General features: G+C 38.2%; 1 protein-coding gene across 1 annotated transcript; it reads right to left on the bottom strand.

Annotated features, from left to right (window-relative positions):
* Nucleotides 1-6,880: 6,880 nt before the first annotated feature.
* On the bottom strand, nt 6,881-7,825 carry LOC119535146 (olfactory receptor 9A4). Its single transcript, XM_037837626.1, has one exon. It carries the CDS (start codon nt 7,823-7,825, stop codon nt 6,881-6,883), a length of 945 nt encoding a protein of 314 aa, XP_037693554.1.
* Nucleotides 7,826-19,608: the final 11,783 nt, after the last annotated feature.

Here is a 19,608-nt window from a genome sequence, read left to right on the forward strand (position 1 = left end):
CTGCTACCTCAGGATTATATCAACTCTCCAGCCCTGTGTCATAATATTGTCTGCAGCAAACTTGATCATTTCTCCCTCCCACAAGTCATCAAACTGGTCCTTTATATTGATCATATCATGTTGATTGGACCTAGTGAGCAAGAAGGAGCAACCATTCTAGATTTGATATGGTATTTGCATGTCAGAGGATGGGAAATACACCCAACAAAGATCAGGGGCCTTCCACCTCAGTAAAATTTCTAAGTGTCCAGTGGCGTGGGGCATGTCAAGATACCCATTCTAAGGTGATGGATAAGCTGCTGCATCTGGCCCCTCTTATGACCAAAAAAGGGGCACAATGCTTAGTTGGTCTCTTTGGATTTTGGAGACAACATATTCCTCATTTGTGTGTGCTACTCCAGCCCATTTACTGAGTGACCAGAAAAGCTTCTAGTTTTGAGTGGGGACTGGAACAAGATGAGGGTCTGTGACAGGTCCAGGATGCTGTGGAAGCTGCTCTGTCTCTTGGACCATATGATCCAGCTGATCCAATGGTGCTGAAAGTGTCAGTGGCAAATAGAGATTCTGTTTGGTGCCCTTGGCAGGCTCCTATAGGAGAATCACAATGCAGGCCCTTAGGATTTTGGAGTAAAGCTTTACCATCCTCTGCAGATAACTACTCTCCATTTGAGAAAAAGCTTTTGGCCTGCTCTTTGTCCTTAGTAGAGACAGAACACTTAACCATGGGCCACCAAGTTACCATGAGACCTGAGTTAGCTATCATGAGGGGTTGTTGTCCAACCCACCAAGCCATAAAGTTGGGCATGCACAGCAGCACTCCATCATAAAATGGAAATGGTATATACGAGATAGATCTCAAGTGGGTCCTGAAGGCACAAGAAAGTTACATGAGGAAGTGGCCCAAATGCCCATGGCCCCCACTCCTTCCACCTTTCCTTCTCTTTCCCAGCAAAGAGCTATGGCATCTTGGGGAGATCCTTACAATCGGTTGACTGAGGAAGAGAAAACTTGGGCCTGGTTTATAGATGGTTCTTCACGATATGCAGGCACCACCCAAAAGTGGACAGCTGCAGCACTGCAGCCCCTTTCTTAGATGTCCCTGAAGGACAGTGGTGAGGGGAAATCCTCCCAGTGGGCAGAACTTCAAGCAGTACACCTGGTTGTTCACTTTGCTTGTTAGGAGAACTGGACCAAGGTGTGTTTGTATTCTGATTCATGGGCTGTTGCTAATGGTTTGCCTGAATGGTCAGGGACTTGGAAGGAACATGATTGGAAAATTGGTGACAAAAAAGTCTGGGGAAGAGGTATGTAGATAGACCTTTCTGAGTGGGCAAAAAACATGAAGAACTTTCTATTCCATGTGAATGCTCACAAGGGGATGACTTCAGCAGCAGAAGATTTTAATAAACAAATGGATACGATCACCCATTTGGTGGATCCCAATCAGCCTCTTTCCCCAGCCACTCCTGTCATTGCCCAATGGGCTCATGAATAAAGTGGTCATGGTGGTAGGGATGGAGGTTATGCATGGGCTTAGCAACATGGACTTCCACTCACCAAGGCCAGCCTGGCCACAGGCACTGCTGAGTGCCAATTCTGCCTGCAGCAGAGACCTACATTCAGTCCCCAATATGGCACCCTTGCCTGAGGTGATCAGCCTACTACCTGGTGGCAGGTTGATTATATTGGACCACTTCCACCATGGAAGGGAGCAGCGATTTTTTCTCACTGGAATAGACACATACTCTGGATATGGGTTTGCTTTCCCCATGAAATTCTTCTGCCAAAACTACCATCTGTGGACTTAAAGAATGCCTTATCCACCATCACGTATTCCACACAGCATTGCTTCTGACCAAGGAACCCACTTCTTAGCAAATGAAGTGAGGGAATGGGCACATGCTCATGGAATTCTCTGATCTTACCATGTTTCCCATCATCCAGAGGCAGCTGGGTTGATACAACAGAGGAATGGCCTCTTGAAGACTCAATTATGGCACCAACTGCAGGGCTGGGGCAGTGCTTTCCAGGAGGCTGTGTATGCTCTGAATCAGCATCCACTCTATGGTGATGCTTCTCCCATAGCCATGATTCATGGGTCCAGGAATCAAGGGGTGGAAACAGGAGTGGCACCACTCACTATCATCCCTAGTGATCCACTAGGAAAATTTTTGTTTCCTGTCCCTGCAACCTTAAGCTCTGTGGGTCTACAAGTCTTTCTTCCAAAAGGAAGAGTGCTTCCACCAGGAAACACAACAATAATTCCTTTGAACTGGAAGTTAAGACTGCCACCTGGTCACTTTGGGCTTCTTATACCTCTGAATCAACAGGTAAGGAAGGGGATTACTGTTCTGGCTGGGGTGATAGATCCTAACTATTAAGGAAAATAACACTGCAACTATACAATGGAGCTAAAGAAGAGTTTTTCTGGGATACAGAAGATCCCCTAGAGCATTTCTTTTTACTACCATGCCCTGTGATTAAAGTCCATGGAAAACTACAACAACCCAATCCAGGCAGAACTACCAATGGCCAAGAAACTTCAGGAATGAAGGTTTGGGTCACCCACCAGGCAAAGAACCATGACCAGTTGAAGTGCTTGTAAAGGGTAAAGGGAACATGGAATGGGTAGTGGAAGAAGGTAGCGATAAATATGAACTACTACCACATGACCAGTACAGAAATGAGGACTAAGATGGCATGAATATTTCCTCCTTGCTTTGTTACGTGTATGTTTGTATTTCTGTGTAAAGTTAATTTTTGTTTTCTTCTCTATCTTATCCCTTTATCATATGACATAAGCTGTATTGTTTATTTTGTAGTATTAAGTTAAAGGAAATCAAGTTTAAGAGTTAATGTCACCCAAGGACTTGCACCCTTTTCTAGAGAGATTTGGTGCATTTCCAGTTGTACACAGGACAGCTGAGTATTGTTAGGTGAAATGTATGTCTGTTTTTGTTCTCTTTATAGATAAAGTATGGTTTAAGGTGATGTGTATAACTGCCAAGCTGACAAGGAGTGGACTGTGATGGTGAGGTTCATGTGTCAATTTGGACAGGTGATGGTGTCCAGGTGTCTGGTCAAGCAAACACTGGTCTAACCATTACTGCAAGGACATTTGTGGCTGGTTAAGAAACCAGAAAGCTGGTTTATTAAATCATCCTTCAATTGGCTGCAGCTGTGACTGCATCAGTGAAGGGCATGCCCCCACAATGAGAGAATTCAATCAGCTGGATTTAATCCAATCAGTTAAAGACTTTTAACTGAGAAAGTTTGAGGACCTTCACTTCTTCTTCAGCTAGCCAGTGAAGCATTTTCTGAGGAGTTCATCAGACACCTTCGTTGGAGTTTCTAGTTCGAACTAAGAGCTCATCGAACACTTTCATTGGAATTGCCAGTTTGCTGCCTGCCCTACAGTTTAGACTTATGCATACTCACAGTTGCATGAGGCATTTTTATAAAATCTTATATTTATATATATCTCTTGTTGAGTCTGTTTCCCTAGAGAACCCTCACTAATACAATAGCTGTACACCCAGAGTCTCAGCTGCCTCTACCATTTCCAGATTCCGATGAAACAAAAATGAAAAGTCTAATATGACACAGAGTTACTGATGATGTGAGAAAAGAAAATACTGAAAAACAATTGGTAGCTGTAGCTTAGAAAGGGTGACAGTGTGATTGTGAAAACATTGTGGATTGCACTCCCTTTATCCAGTGTATGGATGGATGAGTAGAAAAATGGGGACCAAAACTAAATGAAAAATAGGATGGGATGGGGACAATGATTTGGGTGTTCTTTTTTACTTTTATTTTTTATTCTTATTCTGATTCTTTCTGGTGTAAGGAAAATGTTCAAAAATAGATTGGGGTGATGAATGCACAGCTATATGATGGTACTGTGAACAGTTGATTGTACACCATGGATGATTGTATGGTATGTGAATATATCTCAATAAAACTGAGTTAAAAAAACAGAAAAAAAAACAATTAGTAGAGTGTCAATTGATAAAAGCATTTAGGAAAGAAATTTGACAATAGATAATAAAGCTGAAAATGTACCTGTGCTAAAAACAAGTAATTTCATTCTTAGTAAACAGATAGGTTTTTATAATTTATTCTAACTGCTGTGTAGTATACCATGGCATAAATATGCCAAAATTGATTTATCCACTTCCTTACTAATAAAAATTTTGGTTATTTTCTGAAAATTGTTCACAAATAATGCTGCAGAAAACTTTCTTGTACTTGTCTTCTTTAGAACACATGACTGTTTCTTTTGGTATACACCTATTAATGGATTTCTATTTTAAAAAGAGCTTTAAAAATCAAACTTTATAATATATTGCTAAATTCTTCTCTATTGAGCTTGTGTAAATTTACAATATCACCAGAGGAATATGATCTTTTCCAATGCCTAATTCCTTGCCATCATGTAATATTATTAGGCTGCCATGTCAGGCCCACAACACCATACCTATATGGCTTTGGACAATTTACTTAACCAATATGAGCTCCCAGAGTCTCAACTGTAAAATGCAGACTGTAGTGATTACCTCATAGGGTATACTAAGAAGATTAAATGAGAACTTATATAAAGCCCCTGGAACATGATAGGAACTTAATAAATACTTTCTCCTAATAGTACTTATCCGGCAGAATTGTTTTGTGGCTTAAATGAAATCATCTTTCTTTAGTAGTAAAAATAAATGTGAGGCTTATGCACTATTTCTTAGCTTGGTATCTGAAAAAAGTAAAGGACTGATGAGCTATTATTTCTTTAAGGAATACAGTCCAAGAGAGCAGGCATGAATGACAAAGTATAAACCTAATATTTCTGTAATCAGTTTTGGGAAGTAGAGATAAACATTCATCATAGCAGGAAGCTATTGCCTTTAGAGCTGGGGATTAGGCAGTGAGTCTCTTCAGGTTTTACCTACAGTACTCTGTTTTTGAGTATGGAGTTCTGGATGGATAGTTCTCTCTGACTTCTGGTGCTTGGCACACAGATAGATAGATACTGTGTGTCAGAGTAACTTTTCCTTCAAATGGGACAGGATCCTCTCCTGCTGAGAGTGCAGTTTCTTCTCTAGTAGACAGACTAACCCAGCCCTTTAAGAAAGTGTGTAGTCTCATCTACACAACCTCCCCTCTTCTAATCTTCTTAGGTTCCAGCCTCTATGTTAAGTTCTAGACAAAATTCTCATAATGTCTCCCCCAATTTCTTTTATTAGAGAAATTGTAGGTTTACAGAAAAATCATGGAGAAAGTACAGAGTTCCCATATACCCCAATACACAGTTTTCCCGTTTATTAATACTTTGTCTTAGTGATGTAACTTTGCTACAACTGATGAAACAATAGTTTTATAATTATACCATTAATTATAGTCCAAAGTTTACATTAGGGTTCACTGTGTTATACAGTTCTATGGTTTTTCCAAAAGTTTTTGTTCTGGTAACATATATACAACCAAAATTTTCCAATAATGTTTTGATTTAACAAAAGGCTTCACTTAATAAATATCTCACCAGTTAAACAGATATATGTATTAAATAAGCAGGTATTCCTGTGTCATTAAAAGGAGTGGAGGTTGAATTAATACACCCCTTAAGACATAAAAAAAATGGAATTGTTTTATTTTATTGTTGCATAGACAATATATATTTACAAGATTGGAAGAATAAGTAGAATATTAAAAGGTATACAGTGAAAAATCATACTTCCTAGCCACATAGGCCCCATTCAATTAACACAATCCCATGAATAATCACTTACAGTTTCTTACATTACCTTCCACAAGCAAACATGAGAAAATATGAATATATATACTAATTTTTACACCTTTGTTAGGCAAAAGGGAGCATACTAAATTCAAGATACTATGCTTTGCTTTTTTCAGTTTATGTAATTTGGAGATCTTTTCTAATCACTGCAGAGAGACATTCCTCATTCCTTTTACAGATGCACAGTATTTCATTATATGGATGAAACAATTTATTTAACCAGTCACCTATTGATAGCCCATTGGGTTATCAAGATTTTGTTATTATAGAAATGCTGCAGTGGATAAAATTGTGTTTATTATACAAGAAATGGAAACATTGGTTGGGAACAGGTGGGCTGATCAGGAGGAGGGGGAGTTTGGCAATTCTGGTAATGGAATTTGAAGGCAGCTCTGTGCAGGGCTGCCTAATAGCATGGTAAACTTGGGATTTGTGAGTGGGGAGACACAAACAGAAACCAAAAAATGAATTTGGGGACTGGAATCACAGAAAGAGAGATACAAAGAGGAATCAAAAAAGAAAATGAGTCATAGAGGATGAACAAATGAGAGGGCAAGAAAGCAGGGGAGGTATCATGGATTATGTCAGGATTGAAAAATTCGGGAAATGCAGGTAGAGTGGCCACAGGCTGCCTTATTCTCTGCCCTCTCTGCACTCCCCTTTAACTCCCTTATGCGGCTAGTCCAGCTCTCTCCCTTCACTTCATTTCCTACCATAGGAGCTCCACTGACCTCCCTCCTTTGTTGCAGACATAGAAATTTTTGTTCTTGCCTTTCCTCTTTCAAAAGCTAAATACTATACATAGTATTTTACATTTAGTTTTCTTAAAGTTTTGTTGTAAAATGTATTACAAGTAGAGAAGAGCATATAAAATATATGTAGGTGAGTGCACATATGAAAAAATAATGAAGAGAATTTTCATGTAGCATCCAACCAGGTGGAAAATCATGGCCAGTAATTTATGAATCTTCAGTTGCACACAGATTATTTGATAATGATACTAGTTATGCTGTAGCTTAAAGATAGGAAGTTCTTTTCAGATTACTCACAATACCTTGTTAAGTGTTTTCCCATGTAAAACTGCTTAGGGCAAAGCTAGTTCCTAAATAGATGACAGCAGTGTATTGCCCCATCCCAAAGGGCCTCTATGACTTTGTCATTCCGGAGGGTGAAGATGAAAGGGTTGAGGAAAGGTGTCACAACTGAAACCATCAAGGAAACTACCCGATTGTAATCAGCTGCCTGTGTTTGCTTGGGTTTCACATAGAGGAACAAGCAGCTGCCATAGCCAATCACGACACAGGTGAAGTGGGAGGCACAAGTAGAGAAGGCTTTCCTCCGGCCAGAAACTGAGGGGATCTTGAGGATGGTGGAGATGATGTAGGTGTAGGAGACAATTATAGGGATCAAAGAACCAAAAAGAACAAAAACAGCCATTAAAAAGAGGATGAACTCTATGAAAAGAGTATCATCACAGGAGAGTTTGAGCAATTGCCCTCTGTCACAAAAAAAATTGTTCACCACATTTGATTTGCAGTAGGTAACCTGAAACGTGGCGTAGACAGGCCAAATTTGAAAAAGGAACCCAAACACCCATGACAAAATCACCACCAAGTTGCAGGTGCGGCTGTTCATAATGATGATGTACCTTAAAGGGTTGCACACAGCCACATAACGGTCCACAGCCATTGCTCCCAGTATTGCAAACTCTGTGGTCCCCACGGAAAGGTAGAGGAAGAGTTGGGCAACACATGCAGAAAAAGATATTTTCTGCATCCCAGGAAGCAGCAATCCCCAGAGCATAATGGGGACAATAATGGTTGTGACCAGGATCTCCAGGACAGAAAGGTGACCAAGAAAGAAATACATGGGGGAATGCAGACGTTTGTCAACACAGACAATCATGATGATAACTGTATTTCCCATTAATGTCACTGAGTATAAGAAGAAGAAGGTAGCAAAAAGAATATGGTGTATTTCTTCAGAGCCAGGGAAGCCAAGGAGATAAAATTCAGTGGCACTAGAGTGATTTTCCAACATTTAGTTCTGTGCTCTTGCTCTTTGAGAAATCTAGAAAACAAAGGAGAGATAACACTGCTTTTGATCTCCAAAAGGCAAAGACCTTTCCAGGTTAAAGAAATATTCCTCTCCTGCTCCTAAACTCCAGAACATGACCAGGTGGGGTTCACCTGCTATTATTCTCTGTACAATGTTGATGTTAATGTTTTATGGAGAATATACAATATATGAAGATAAATGTATCTCTCCAAGAAGATGAGCACTAATCACCAACATGGTACTACAGGAAAGAAAACCCACTCACCCAGGTATGCACCCTGATCTCTCAATTCATTGTACATCCTGCCTCCAACTCTGCTCTGACTTTCCACCCTGCCTACTTTCCTGACGCATGTTCGTTTACACCACCAACACCCCTTTCCATCTTGAGTAATATAAACTATCTTCTCTGCCTTTATATCCCTTTCCTGCAAAAACCTGCTGCATCTCAACAGATTTAAGAAAAGATTCCCAGCCAATCCCACCAAGACATGGTTACATCTATCCTTTATTTCCTCTGAATGTAGGTTTCATTTGTTTGAAGTCATTTTAAATTTTCAATTTGGTTTTATTTATAATCATTTCTGCATGTTGGTGAGGTTGGGTATCAGGGAAGTGGGATCTATCTAGAACACTGTCATAACATGAGAGCTATTTTTAGACAAAACATTAAGTCTTTCCCTGACTTCTGGGAAGCTGACTACCTGGAGTAGATTACCCACTTCTTCTTCTCTCTTCCTGTGAGGGAAAGCCATACCCCCACCTCTTCCCTCAGTAAATGTGTCTCCTCTAAGCAGGCAGAGCCTGGCTGGCTACCAGTTAGCAGCCTCATGCTCTGAGATTTTAGTTCCTCTTGTCACCAGATGACACTAGGGTAGGAGGGGTTCAGAAGGAGTGAAGAGGCTGGAAACTTAATTGCCACCTCCCATCTGTTCTGCACATTCCTCACCTGGAGCCCAGGAGACAAGAGGCTATAGGTTAGAGCAAACATCCTCTGCCTCACCCAAGACCTTCATGATCCAGAAGGGAGACAAGAATTCCAAACGGGCAATCTGTTCCTGAATCGACTCTCCCATGGTCTCGGGCCCTGAGAGCAGCTTGGAAAAGTCCCCGGAGTAGATCTGCTTGTATATGACCTCCTATTGTCTCCAGAGTCTTGGGAGTAAGGAAAAGTGTCAGAAGATACCAATATAGATCACACTGAGATCTTCAGGATGTCTGGCTTCTGTCTCTCACCTCATGCAGGTCTTAGCTTAAATGTCTCCTCTTCAGATGGCTCTTCCCCAACACTTGCACCCCTTCACTCTCTAACCTTTCATTAGACTGTATTTTTCTTCTTACTGGTTCTCATCAGTACCTGAAAACCTATTATATTTTTACTTGTTTATTCATTTATCTCAATTACATTAGAATTAAGTATTACAAGAGCAGGTGCTTTGCCTTTCTTGTTCACAGATTAGTCACCAGTGCCAAGAACTAGTTTGATATAGAATAAGTATGTACTATTTAAACATTTATTGAACTAATAATAAATTAATGAATAAAAGATCAAATCAATGAAGGAACAAACAGTATCCATCCTGACCAGCATTCTCTCCATTCATCCTCATTAAACCATAGCCCAGTCAACCTGCAGTCTCTGTCCCTGGAGAGCCCCTACAAAATGTCAAGCAGATATTGGGAAGAGATGAAGAGAAATGGGAGAGTAGAGTCTTAGATAATAGCAGAGAGCTATGCCTATCACCAGTATTGGACAGAGAAAAGTTGAATTTTCCTTCTGTGATAGAGGAAGAATTTGAAATAGAGATCATCCACTATGAAGCTCCCCTAGCTCAGTTTTCAGGCTTTATGAGTCTTTTATCTTACATACAGCAAAACCCAGGGTCTTCCAAGTGGATGCTCTCCAACTTTCTTCTTCACGTTGGAGAACCTCTGAGAAGACACTCACCTCTAAAGAAGGGGACTGGACTGGAAAGTTCTACAGCTTTCCCAGAGGTCAATCCTGGCTACTACCTGCCTTCCTAGCATTAAGCCATTCTCCAGAGACACTGTTCACTACAAGTGAGGAAGAAAACCATCCACGCATTAGAACTTAGGGAAAAGTCCAGAAATAAAGATGTTGAGATGAATCCAGCTGTCTCCTTCTCTCACTGTCTTTCTTCCTCCTTTCTTTCCCCTATATGTCCCCAGAGAAAGTTATTCACTGAGGAACGACTTGGCCAGGTTCAGAGGCATACTAGGCATGCTGTCAAGGGACACCCAGAGAAACTTTCAGCCCCTCCCTCTGGGGGCTCATCTGATTTTCACAACACTGAAAACTTTTGTTTAATGGGCAAACTTGAAATCTCCCCAGGCAGGAGCTTCTTAACAACCAAGCTGCCTTCCTCCCAGGCCCCAAGTCCTGGATATTGTCACATAGTGGAAGCTATGAATAGTCAGCCCCTTGCCTATCTCTGGGCCTCCCAAATTGCATGTAGAACTACAGAGCCTAAGCGACCCACAGGCTGAAGACCCCACAAATGGCTTCAAGCATCTATCAAAAACCAAAGACCACCAAATGGAATTCTGATGAAATTTTTTTCTAGATTTCCAAGGTCTCATGAGACCCATCTTCCCCAGACAATCCCTGCACTCCCCTAACCAGATAACCTCTCCCCAAAGTTATGGGAACCCTGGTAAAAGAAAAATAGAGAGTATGTGTGATATACTCTAGTCTAATGGTCTGCTAATGTCATAAACACTTTGCAATCACTCCAACATGCATGTGTTCCAACAGTGGCGTGAAACTGTACATTTTCCTTGTAGGCCTTCATATGCAATTGGGTCATCTCCCTGAACTGATTGAAGTCATAGGTAAGGAACTAACATTCAATACTTCCACATGAAAAAAGACTACATAACAGTGGGGATGGGTGAAAAACTGAGTAAAATAACATTTTAAATTTTTATGTATATTTTGAAAAACAACTTTCATAGGTATTAAAATTAGCACAGCTCATATTTAAAAATTCTAATTGTACAGAGGGATAAAAGGCAAAATGTAAGTGTTCCTCTTCCCATCAGCTTGTTTCTCTGGAATCATCTCCTAGAGCTAAATACTATTTTTAATTTCTAGTGGGTCCATATAGAAATGTGTGTCTATTAATGAATTGGAATAGCTAGCAGTAAATACCTGAAACTATCAAACTAAAACCCAGAACCCTTAAATCTTGAAGATGATTGTATAACAATATAGCTTATGAGGGGTGACAATGTGATTGGGAAAGCCATGTGCATCACACTCCCTTTTGTCCAGTGTATGCATGGATGAGTAGAAAAACGGGGGCAAAAAAGAAAAAAACTAAAGGAATAATGGCGGGGGAGACAATTTGGTGTTCTGTTTTTACTCTTCTTTTTTTTATTCTTGCTTTCACTTTTTCTGGTACAAGGAAACTGTTAAAAAAAAGATTGCTCAGGGTGATGGGTGAACAACTATATGATGGTAATGTGATCAATGGATTATGTACTTTGGATGATTGTATGGTATGTGAATAAATCTTAATAAAAAAAAATAAAATAAAGCTTTTTGTCTTAGCACTTATTTTTCACATTTTTGAAATTATTATTTAATAAATATTTACTTTATGAATGTGTCCATCCTTTACTTAATGAGTACCATGCTAATGAACATTTCATTTTTTCTTGTTTTATTTACTACTATAAATAATGCTGCAATAAATATCCTCATATGTAATCCCATACATTCATACAGGTTTATCTTTTTAAATAATTATATCTATTAGCTGTTATCAAACCACTTTTCAAAAAACTGTATCAATTTATAATCTCTTGAAATGAGATTCTCTTAGGCCTGTCCCTAGAAGCTCTTAGCAGTGTGTTTGTATTTCAGTGTTAACACTGTGCAGTTTCTAAAAAATGACACCAACATATCAGTTGCCAATATCACATTGTGAAGTAACACATTCCAGAGGTCCTCATCCCCAGGGAGCCTCTGTGCTAGCATCTTCCTGTTAGCCTCAGAGCAGCTGTGTAGGGTCACATGATGACTGATGCAGAAATAGAGGAAGGCCAATGGCAAATCAGGAAATCCGAAGAAGTGGACTCTTTCTCTCAGAAGCTCCACTGCGGAACAAACTTCCCCATTCCAGGCATGGTTCAGTTTCTGAGGGTTGTTTAAGGACACATTGGCCAAGAAGAAAAAGGATAAGGAGGAAGGAACATAAAATAGTAAAACTCTTTGGGAAACAGTCTTGTCAGTTTCTTGTGAAGCATACTTCTCACTATGGTCCAGCAATTCTAGGTATTTGCCTAAGATAAATGTAAATCTATGTCCTCTAAAAGACTTCTGTTAGAATGTTCATAGCAGCTTTAGTCATTACAGCTGAAAACTTGACACAAAACAAATATCCATCAGCAAGAGAATGGTATATTCATACAAGGAAATAATGAAAAGTAATTAACGACTGATAAATACATGAATGAATCTCAGATGCATTATTCTGAACGAAAGAAGCCAAAGAATGCATACTGTAGGACTCCAACATATAATGGTCTAGAAGAAGCAAAATTAATCTATACTTAAAGAAATCCCAACAGTGATTGCCTTAGTGCTGGGGGAAATTGAGAAAGAGTATGTGGGAATTCCAAGGCATATTACCCTTTTTAGATATGGCTGACATCTATTTGCAAACTCATTGTTTAGAATTTTTGCCTCTATGTTCATGAAAGAAATTTTCTGTCCTGTAGTTTTTCTTTCTTGTAAGATCCTTTTCAATTTTTGGTATCAAGGAAATTTTGGATATAATAAAATGAATAGGGCAATATACTCTCTTTTTCTATTTTATGGAAAATGTTGGTATTATTTCCTTTTTGAAAAAAAATATGTTAGTGAAGACATCTAAGCTGGCAGTTTCATTTGTGGGAAAGTTTTTAACCGAAGATTTGATGTCTTTAATATATATACAGGCTTATTGAGAATGTCTATTTCAGTTTGTGTCCATTTTAATAAATTCTGCTTTTAAAGTGAATTTCCTGATTCATCTAAGTTGTTGAATTTATTGACAAAAAAATCATTCATAATATGCATGTTTTAGTCTTTTAATTTATACTTTTAAGATTATGGTAACTACTATGATATCCCCTGTTTTTATTTCTGATGTAGATAATTCCTAGGGTTTTTTCTTGATCATTTGTGCTAGTGATTTATCAATTTTATTAGTCTTTTCAAAGATTACAGTTGTAATAGTTGATTTTTCTCTATTGCTTCCCTGGTTTACATTTCACTCATTTCTGCACTCATTTTTACTATTTTCTCACTTCTAATTTCTTTGCATCAGTTTATTGTAATATTGGTATATCATCAACTGTCCAGGGTGGTATCTGCCAAAACTCAACACTTTGAAGTCTCTATTTTTTAAATTTGTAATTATTAAGAAATTTGTAAGGGCTTACTCTTTATCTACATAAAAATCCTTTTCATCAAACTTTTACCTACTAGCTTTAGCATCCCTTAATAATAAAGCAATTCTATATTTTTTAGTTAAAATTCTACTCTAAAGAAGGGCTTTCCTATCATCCCCACTCCTTTGTTTATTTGTTTATTTACTTATATCGGTATGGATTCAAGGATTTTTATTTTATCCAATGGGTTTTCTTCCATTACTATCACAATTTATTTTGATGGTATATCTCAAATACAGCCAATGTGAACCCCTTCAAGCCCACTCATGAGTCAGTGTTTCCTATAGTTTCTGGTGAAAAAATAAGATATTCCTGCCTCATCTTGAGTATTCCTGCCCCATCTCTGGAATCAGCCTTTAATCTATGAAGTCTTGGTTCCTTTTAGTAAAGAATGGTATTTAGATACCAAGATCTGTGCTCACTGCTATATTGTAAGATTGCTTCTAGGTCTTCAGAGTAGACAAAGCTAGGAAATTAAATGTATTTGATGTTCATGGGTGAGAAACGTAGATAGATGATAGGTAGGTAGATAGATACATGTGTGTATATATTATATATACATATATGAATATACATTCATATATAGAAATATCTATATATTTTTAAGTCTATCTATATAAACATACAGAAAATCATGAGTTCAATTAAACATCTTATTTTGGGCAGTACTTCAGTTTACATCTATCCTCCTCCTTTAAATATTTATATTTCTATTCTCCAACAAAGATAAACCGGGCTTCCATTATCCTCAATGTATTTACTCAATGCTAAAGCTGGGAATACTCAGAAAGCAGTTTCCAAATTGTTAAGTCACAACACAGCAATAAACATGCAGTTAAGTAGAGTTCAATATCAGTTTGCAGTTCTTTTATTTTGAGGTAAAAATACATACAAACTGAGGTAAAAATAAATACAACAGAATGAACAAATCTTCAGCGTACAAGTTAATAAGTTTAGATAAATCATGTATTTGTATAACTGTCAATCCAGAACATAGTGTCCATCAATCCCTGATATTCTCTTATCCACTTTCCAGTCAAGGTCCAACTCCCCCTACCCCTCAGAGGCAACCATGTTGCCTTAGTATGCCAGGGCTGCTACAATAAAGCACAACAAACAAGTTAGCTTAAAAACACAGGAATTCATTGTCTCACAGTTTGGGAGTCTAGAAGTCCAAAATCAAGGTGTCAACAGAATCATGCTTTCTCCATTTTGGTGGTAGCTTGCCAGCAATCCATAACTCAATGTCCATCACATAGCTTTCTTTCTTCCCATGTATCTCATCTAAACAGTGTCCAAATTTCCCTACTTACAAGGACTCCAGGCATAATGTATTAAGGCCAACTCATTAATCCGAGCTAACCTTAGCTGGCTAATAACATCTTCAAATGGCCTATTTACAAATGAGTTCACATCCACAGAACTGGGAGTTAGGACCTGAATATGCCTTTGTGGGAGGCATGATTCAATCCATAACACCTTTTATTATTTTTTCATCAAAGACTAGTTTTACCTATTCTAGAATTTCATTTAAATAGAACCGTACAGAATGTATTATTTTGTGATCTACTTCCTGGGCTCAATATAATTCCTATAAGAGTCATCCCCTCTGTTCCACATGTCTTTTTACTTAGTACTATTCCATTGTTTAATTATGTATCAGTTTCTATATCCATTTTTCTTCTGTTGTACATTGAAATTGCTTCCAATTGGGGGCTATTAAAAATAAAGCTCCTAGTGACATAATCAACATGGCAATTTAAACAGCTACTGAAAACCTCTCCCCAGAGATTCAGCACATAAAAGGATGATTCTCACTTGTTCAGAACTCTGGAGGAAGGCATAGACTGCAGAAGCATCCAAAAAATGCTGAATCAAAGATAGAGGAAATATCAGGTAGGAAACTTCTGTTCCAAACCAGTTGGTCCTCTCCCCTCACCCTCACTTGGTCTCACACACCGCAGGAAGTGCAGAGGCAGCTTCCAGCATCCCTCCCACCTCCAGGGACATGGACTATAAAATCTCATCAGTAAGCCAGATCCCCACCTATATCCAGACAGAGACGCAAGCCCACAGGTACTTACAGCAGGACTTAAGCTATGGGAGAGGGTGAAATACAAAACGGCAACAAGGAGGAGTTTCCAAAATGGAGGATCAAGGAAGTAACTGCAAAATCTTCCCTAACAGCAGCAATGAGCCATGCAGAAACTACCCAAATCAATGGCGTGCAGACCAAGGGGACAGAGGAGGACATTCCAAGGCCCAGGTCAGTGAGGAACAAAGAATCTGAGAAAACATGGACAGAGACTGTTTCCAGTCCTGGGACCTGGTGCCATCCCTCACCCTTGAGGAAAACAGCTGGAGACCCAAAACTACCTGAGGGGCAGCTGCAGACTGAAGCAGCTGGAGGGGTCCTCTGCCATAAGCACAGTGGGGACACAGCCACACATTGAGCCAGACCTTGGCTGGTGAAGTGAGTGCACAAGAACTCCACAATTTCAGCCCTACTTAGTCAGACATTGTCAGCACTCCAGGAGGTAAACAGCTTCTGAGTACAATTAAGTTTCTGAACAGTGTCATCAAAAAATTGGAAGAGATATAGAACCTGGAACAACTAATCAAAGCTGTGCAATCAAATCTCCCAAATCATTTCAAAAAATGAAGGAAAATTTGTATAAACAGGTAAAGGATTTTAAGAAGCCACTAGAAAAACATAAAGAAGAACTTAAAAGAATTCATAGAAAAATAACAGATATTATGGAAATAAAAGACAGTCTAGACGAAATTAAAAATTACTGGAAACACAAAACAGCAGATTTGAAGAGGCAGAAGAAAGATTCAACGAGCTAGAAGACAGACCACCTGAATTTGAACTGACAAAAGAAAAAATGGAGAAAAAATGGAAAATTTTGAGCAAGGTCTCAGGGAAATGATTGACAATACAAAGCAAATAAATATATGCATCATGGGTGTCCCAGAAGGAGAAAGGAAAAGGGCCAGGAAGAATATCCAAGGAAATAATGGCTGAAATTTTTGCAACCTTTATAAAAGACATAAAAATGCAAATCCAAGAATCCCAATGTACTCCAAACAGAATAAATCTGAATATACCCACTCCAAGACACATAGTAATCAGAATGCCAAATGCCAAAAAGAAGAAGAAAATTCTGAAAGCATCAAGGAAAAGTGATTCACCACATACAAGGGAAGCCAAATAAGACTAAGTACAAGTGCTGATTTGTCATCGGACACCATGGAGGCAAAAAGGCAGTGGTATGATATATTTAAAATACTGAAAGACAAAAATTGCCAGCCAAGAATTCTTTATCCAGCAAAGCTGTCCTTCAAAAATGGGGGAGAGTTTAAAATATTCACAGATAAGCAGAAGCTGAGAAACTTCATTAAGAAGTGAACAGCTCTATGAGAACTACCAAAGGGACTCCTGCTGGATGAAAAGAAAAGACAGGAGAGGGAGGTCTGCAGGAAGGTGCAGAATTGAAGAATTTTAGTAGGGGTAACTTAGAGGATAAGGAGAGAGAGAGAGAGAGAAATAGATCTGACAAATAAAAACAAAAGAATAAGATGGTTGAGCTAAGAACTGCCTTTACAGTAATAACTTAAGGGTGAAAAAAGATATTCCATGCAAGTAGTAACCAAAAGAAATCTGGGGTAGCTATACTAATATCAGACAAAATAGAATTTAAATGCAAAAAAATTTATAAGAGATAAAGGGCATATATAGTAATAAAATGGGCAATTCAACAAGAAGAAATAACAGCCATGATAATACATAACATATGTCATGTATGTTTTTATCATAACATATGGAAGTTAAACAACTCACTCTTAAACAATCATGGGTCAAAGAAGAAATTGCAAGAGAAATAAATATCTGAGATGAATGAAAATGAGAAAACAACGTATCACAACTTATGGGACACAGGAAGGGCAGTGCTGAGAGGGAAATTTATAGCCCTAAACACCTATGTTAAAAAAGGAGGAAAGGGCTAAAAATCAATAACCTAACTGAACAACTGGAGAGACTGGAGAGAGAACAGCAAACTAATCCCAAAGCAAGCAGAAGGAAAGAAATAAAGAGTAGAACAGAAATTAATGAAATGGAGACTAAAAATAAAATAGGGAATCAATAAAACTAAAAGTTGGTTCTTTGAGATCAGTAAAATCAACAAACCCTTAGCTAGACTGACAAAGACAAAAAGAGAGAAGCTTCAAATAAATAAAATCAGACATGAGAGAGGAAGCATTACTATAGATGCTGAAGAAATAAAAAAGATCAAAAATGGTTGCTATGAACAACTGTATGCCAACAAGCTAGACAACTTAGATGAAATGGACAACTTCCTACAAACACATGAACAACCTACACTGACTGAAGAAGAAATAGGTGACCTCAACAAACCAACCACAAGTAAAGAGATCAAATCAGTCATCAAAAACCTCCAACAAAGAAAACTCTAGGACCAGATGGCTTCACAGGCAAATTTTACCAAGGATTGCAAGAATTAATACCATTCCTGCTCAAACTACCTAACTCATTCTATGAAGCAACAATACCCTAATACCAAAGCTGGATAAAGATACGTCAATAAAAGAAAACTTCAGACCAATCTCTCTAATGAATATAGATTTCTCAACAAAATACTTGCAAATAGAGTCCAACAGCACATCAAAAATACTAGACACCATGACCAAGAGGGTTTTATTCTAGGTAGACAAGGGTGGTTCAATACAAGAAAATCAGTTAATGTAATACAGCCCATTAACAAACTAAAAGGGAAAATTCACAGCATCATCATGATTGATGCAGAAAAGGCATTTGACAAAATTCAGCATCCTTTCATGATAAAAACACTTCAAAAAGTAGGAATTGAAGGAAATTTCCACAAGATGATAAAGGGCAAATATGAAAACCCACAGTTAAAATCATATTCAATGGTGAGAAACTGAAAGCTTTCCCTCTAAGATCAGGAAAAAGACAAGGCTGCCCATTGTTACCACTGTTATACAACACTGTGCTAGAAGTTATAGGTAGAACAGTTAGGCAAGAAAAAGAAATAAAAGTCATCCAAATTGGAAAGAAAGAAGTAAAACTGTCACTATTTGTGGATGACATGATCCTATATTAATGGCAGCAATGCTACTTGAATTAATGTGTGTTCAGCAAAGCAGCAGGATAAAAGATAAACATGCAAAAATCAATGGTGTTACTATACACTAGTAATGAGCTATCCAAGGGCATAATCAAGAAAAAAATTCCAGTTGCAATAGCATCTAAAAGAATCAAATATCTAGGAATAATAGATGTAAAGGATGTAAAGATCTCGTACACAGAAAACTACAAAACATTGCTAAAAGAAATCAAAGAAGACCTGAATAAATGGAAAGACATCCCACATTCATGGATTGGAAGGCTAAATGTCATTAAGATGTCAATTCTACTCAAATTGATCTACAGATTCAATACAATATCAATCAAAATTCCATCAGGCTACTTTGCAGAAATGGAGAAGCTAATCATCAATTTTATTTGGCAACGCAAGGGCCTCAAATAACTAAAAACATCTTGAAAAAGAAGAATAAAATGGGATGTATATCATAAAGCCACAGTGGTCAGGATGGTACTGGCATAAAGATAGACATATTGATCAATGGAATTGAATTGAGAACTCGGAATTAGACCCTCAGATATATGGTCAATTGATTTTTGATAAGGTTCCCCAGCCCACTCAACTAGGCCAGAACCTTCTGTTCAATAAATGGTGTTGGGAGAACTGGAAATCCATAACCAAAAGAATGAGAGGACCCCTATCCACACCCTATTCAAAAATTACCTCAAAATCCATCAAAGCCTTACATGTAAGAACCAGTACCATAAAACTACTAGAAGAAAATGTAGGGAAACATCTTCAAGATCCAGTGATAGGCTGTAGTTTCTTAGACTTTACACCAAAAGCACAAGCAACAAAATTAAAAAGAGATAAATGGGAAGTCTTCAAGATCAAATACTTCGGTGCTTCAAAGGACTTTGTCAAAACGGTGAAAATGCAACTGACTCAATGGGAGAAAATATTTGGATATCACATATCTGATAAAGGTTTGATATCCAGTATATATAAAGGAATTCTGCTACTTAGCAATAAAAAGGCAAAAACCCAATTTAAAAATGGGCAAAGGATTTCAATAGACATTTCTTCAAAGAGAAAATACAGATGGCTACAAGGCACATGAAGATATCCTCAGCTTCACTAACTATTAGGGAAATGCAAATCAAAACCACAATGAGA

The sequence above is a fragment of the Choloepus didactylus genome, chromosome 5 (assembly GCF_015220235.1).
Source record: "Choloepus didactylus isolate mChoDid1 chromosome 5, mChoDid1.pri, whole genome shotgun sequence".
In the NCBI taxonomy this organism is placed as follows: Eukaryota; Metazoa; Chordata; class Mammalia; order Pilosa; family Megalonychidae; genus Choloepus; species Choloepus didactylus.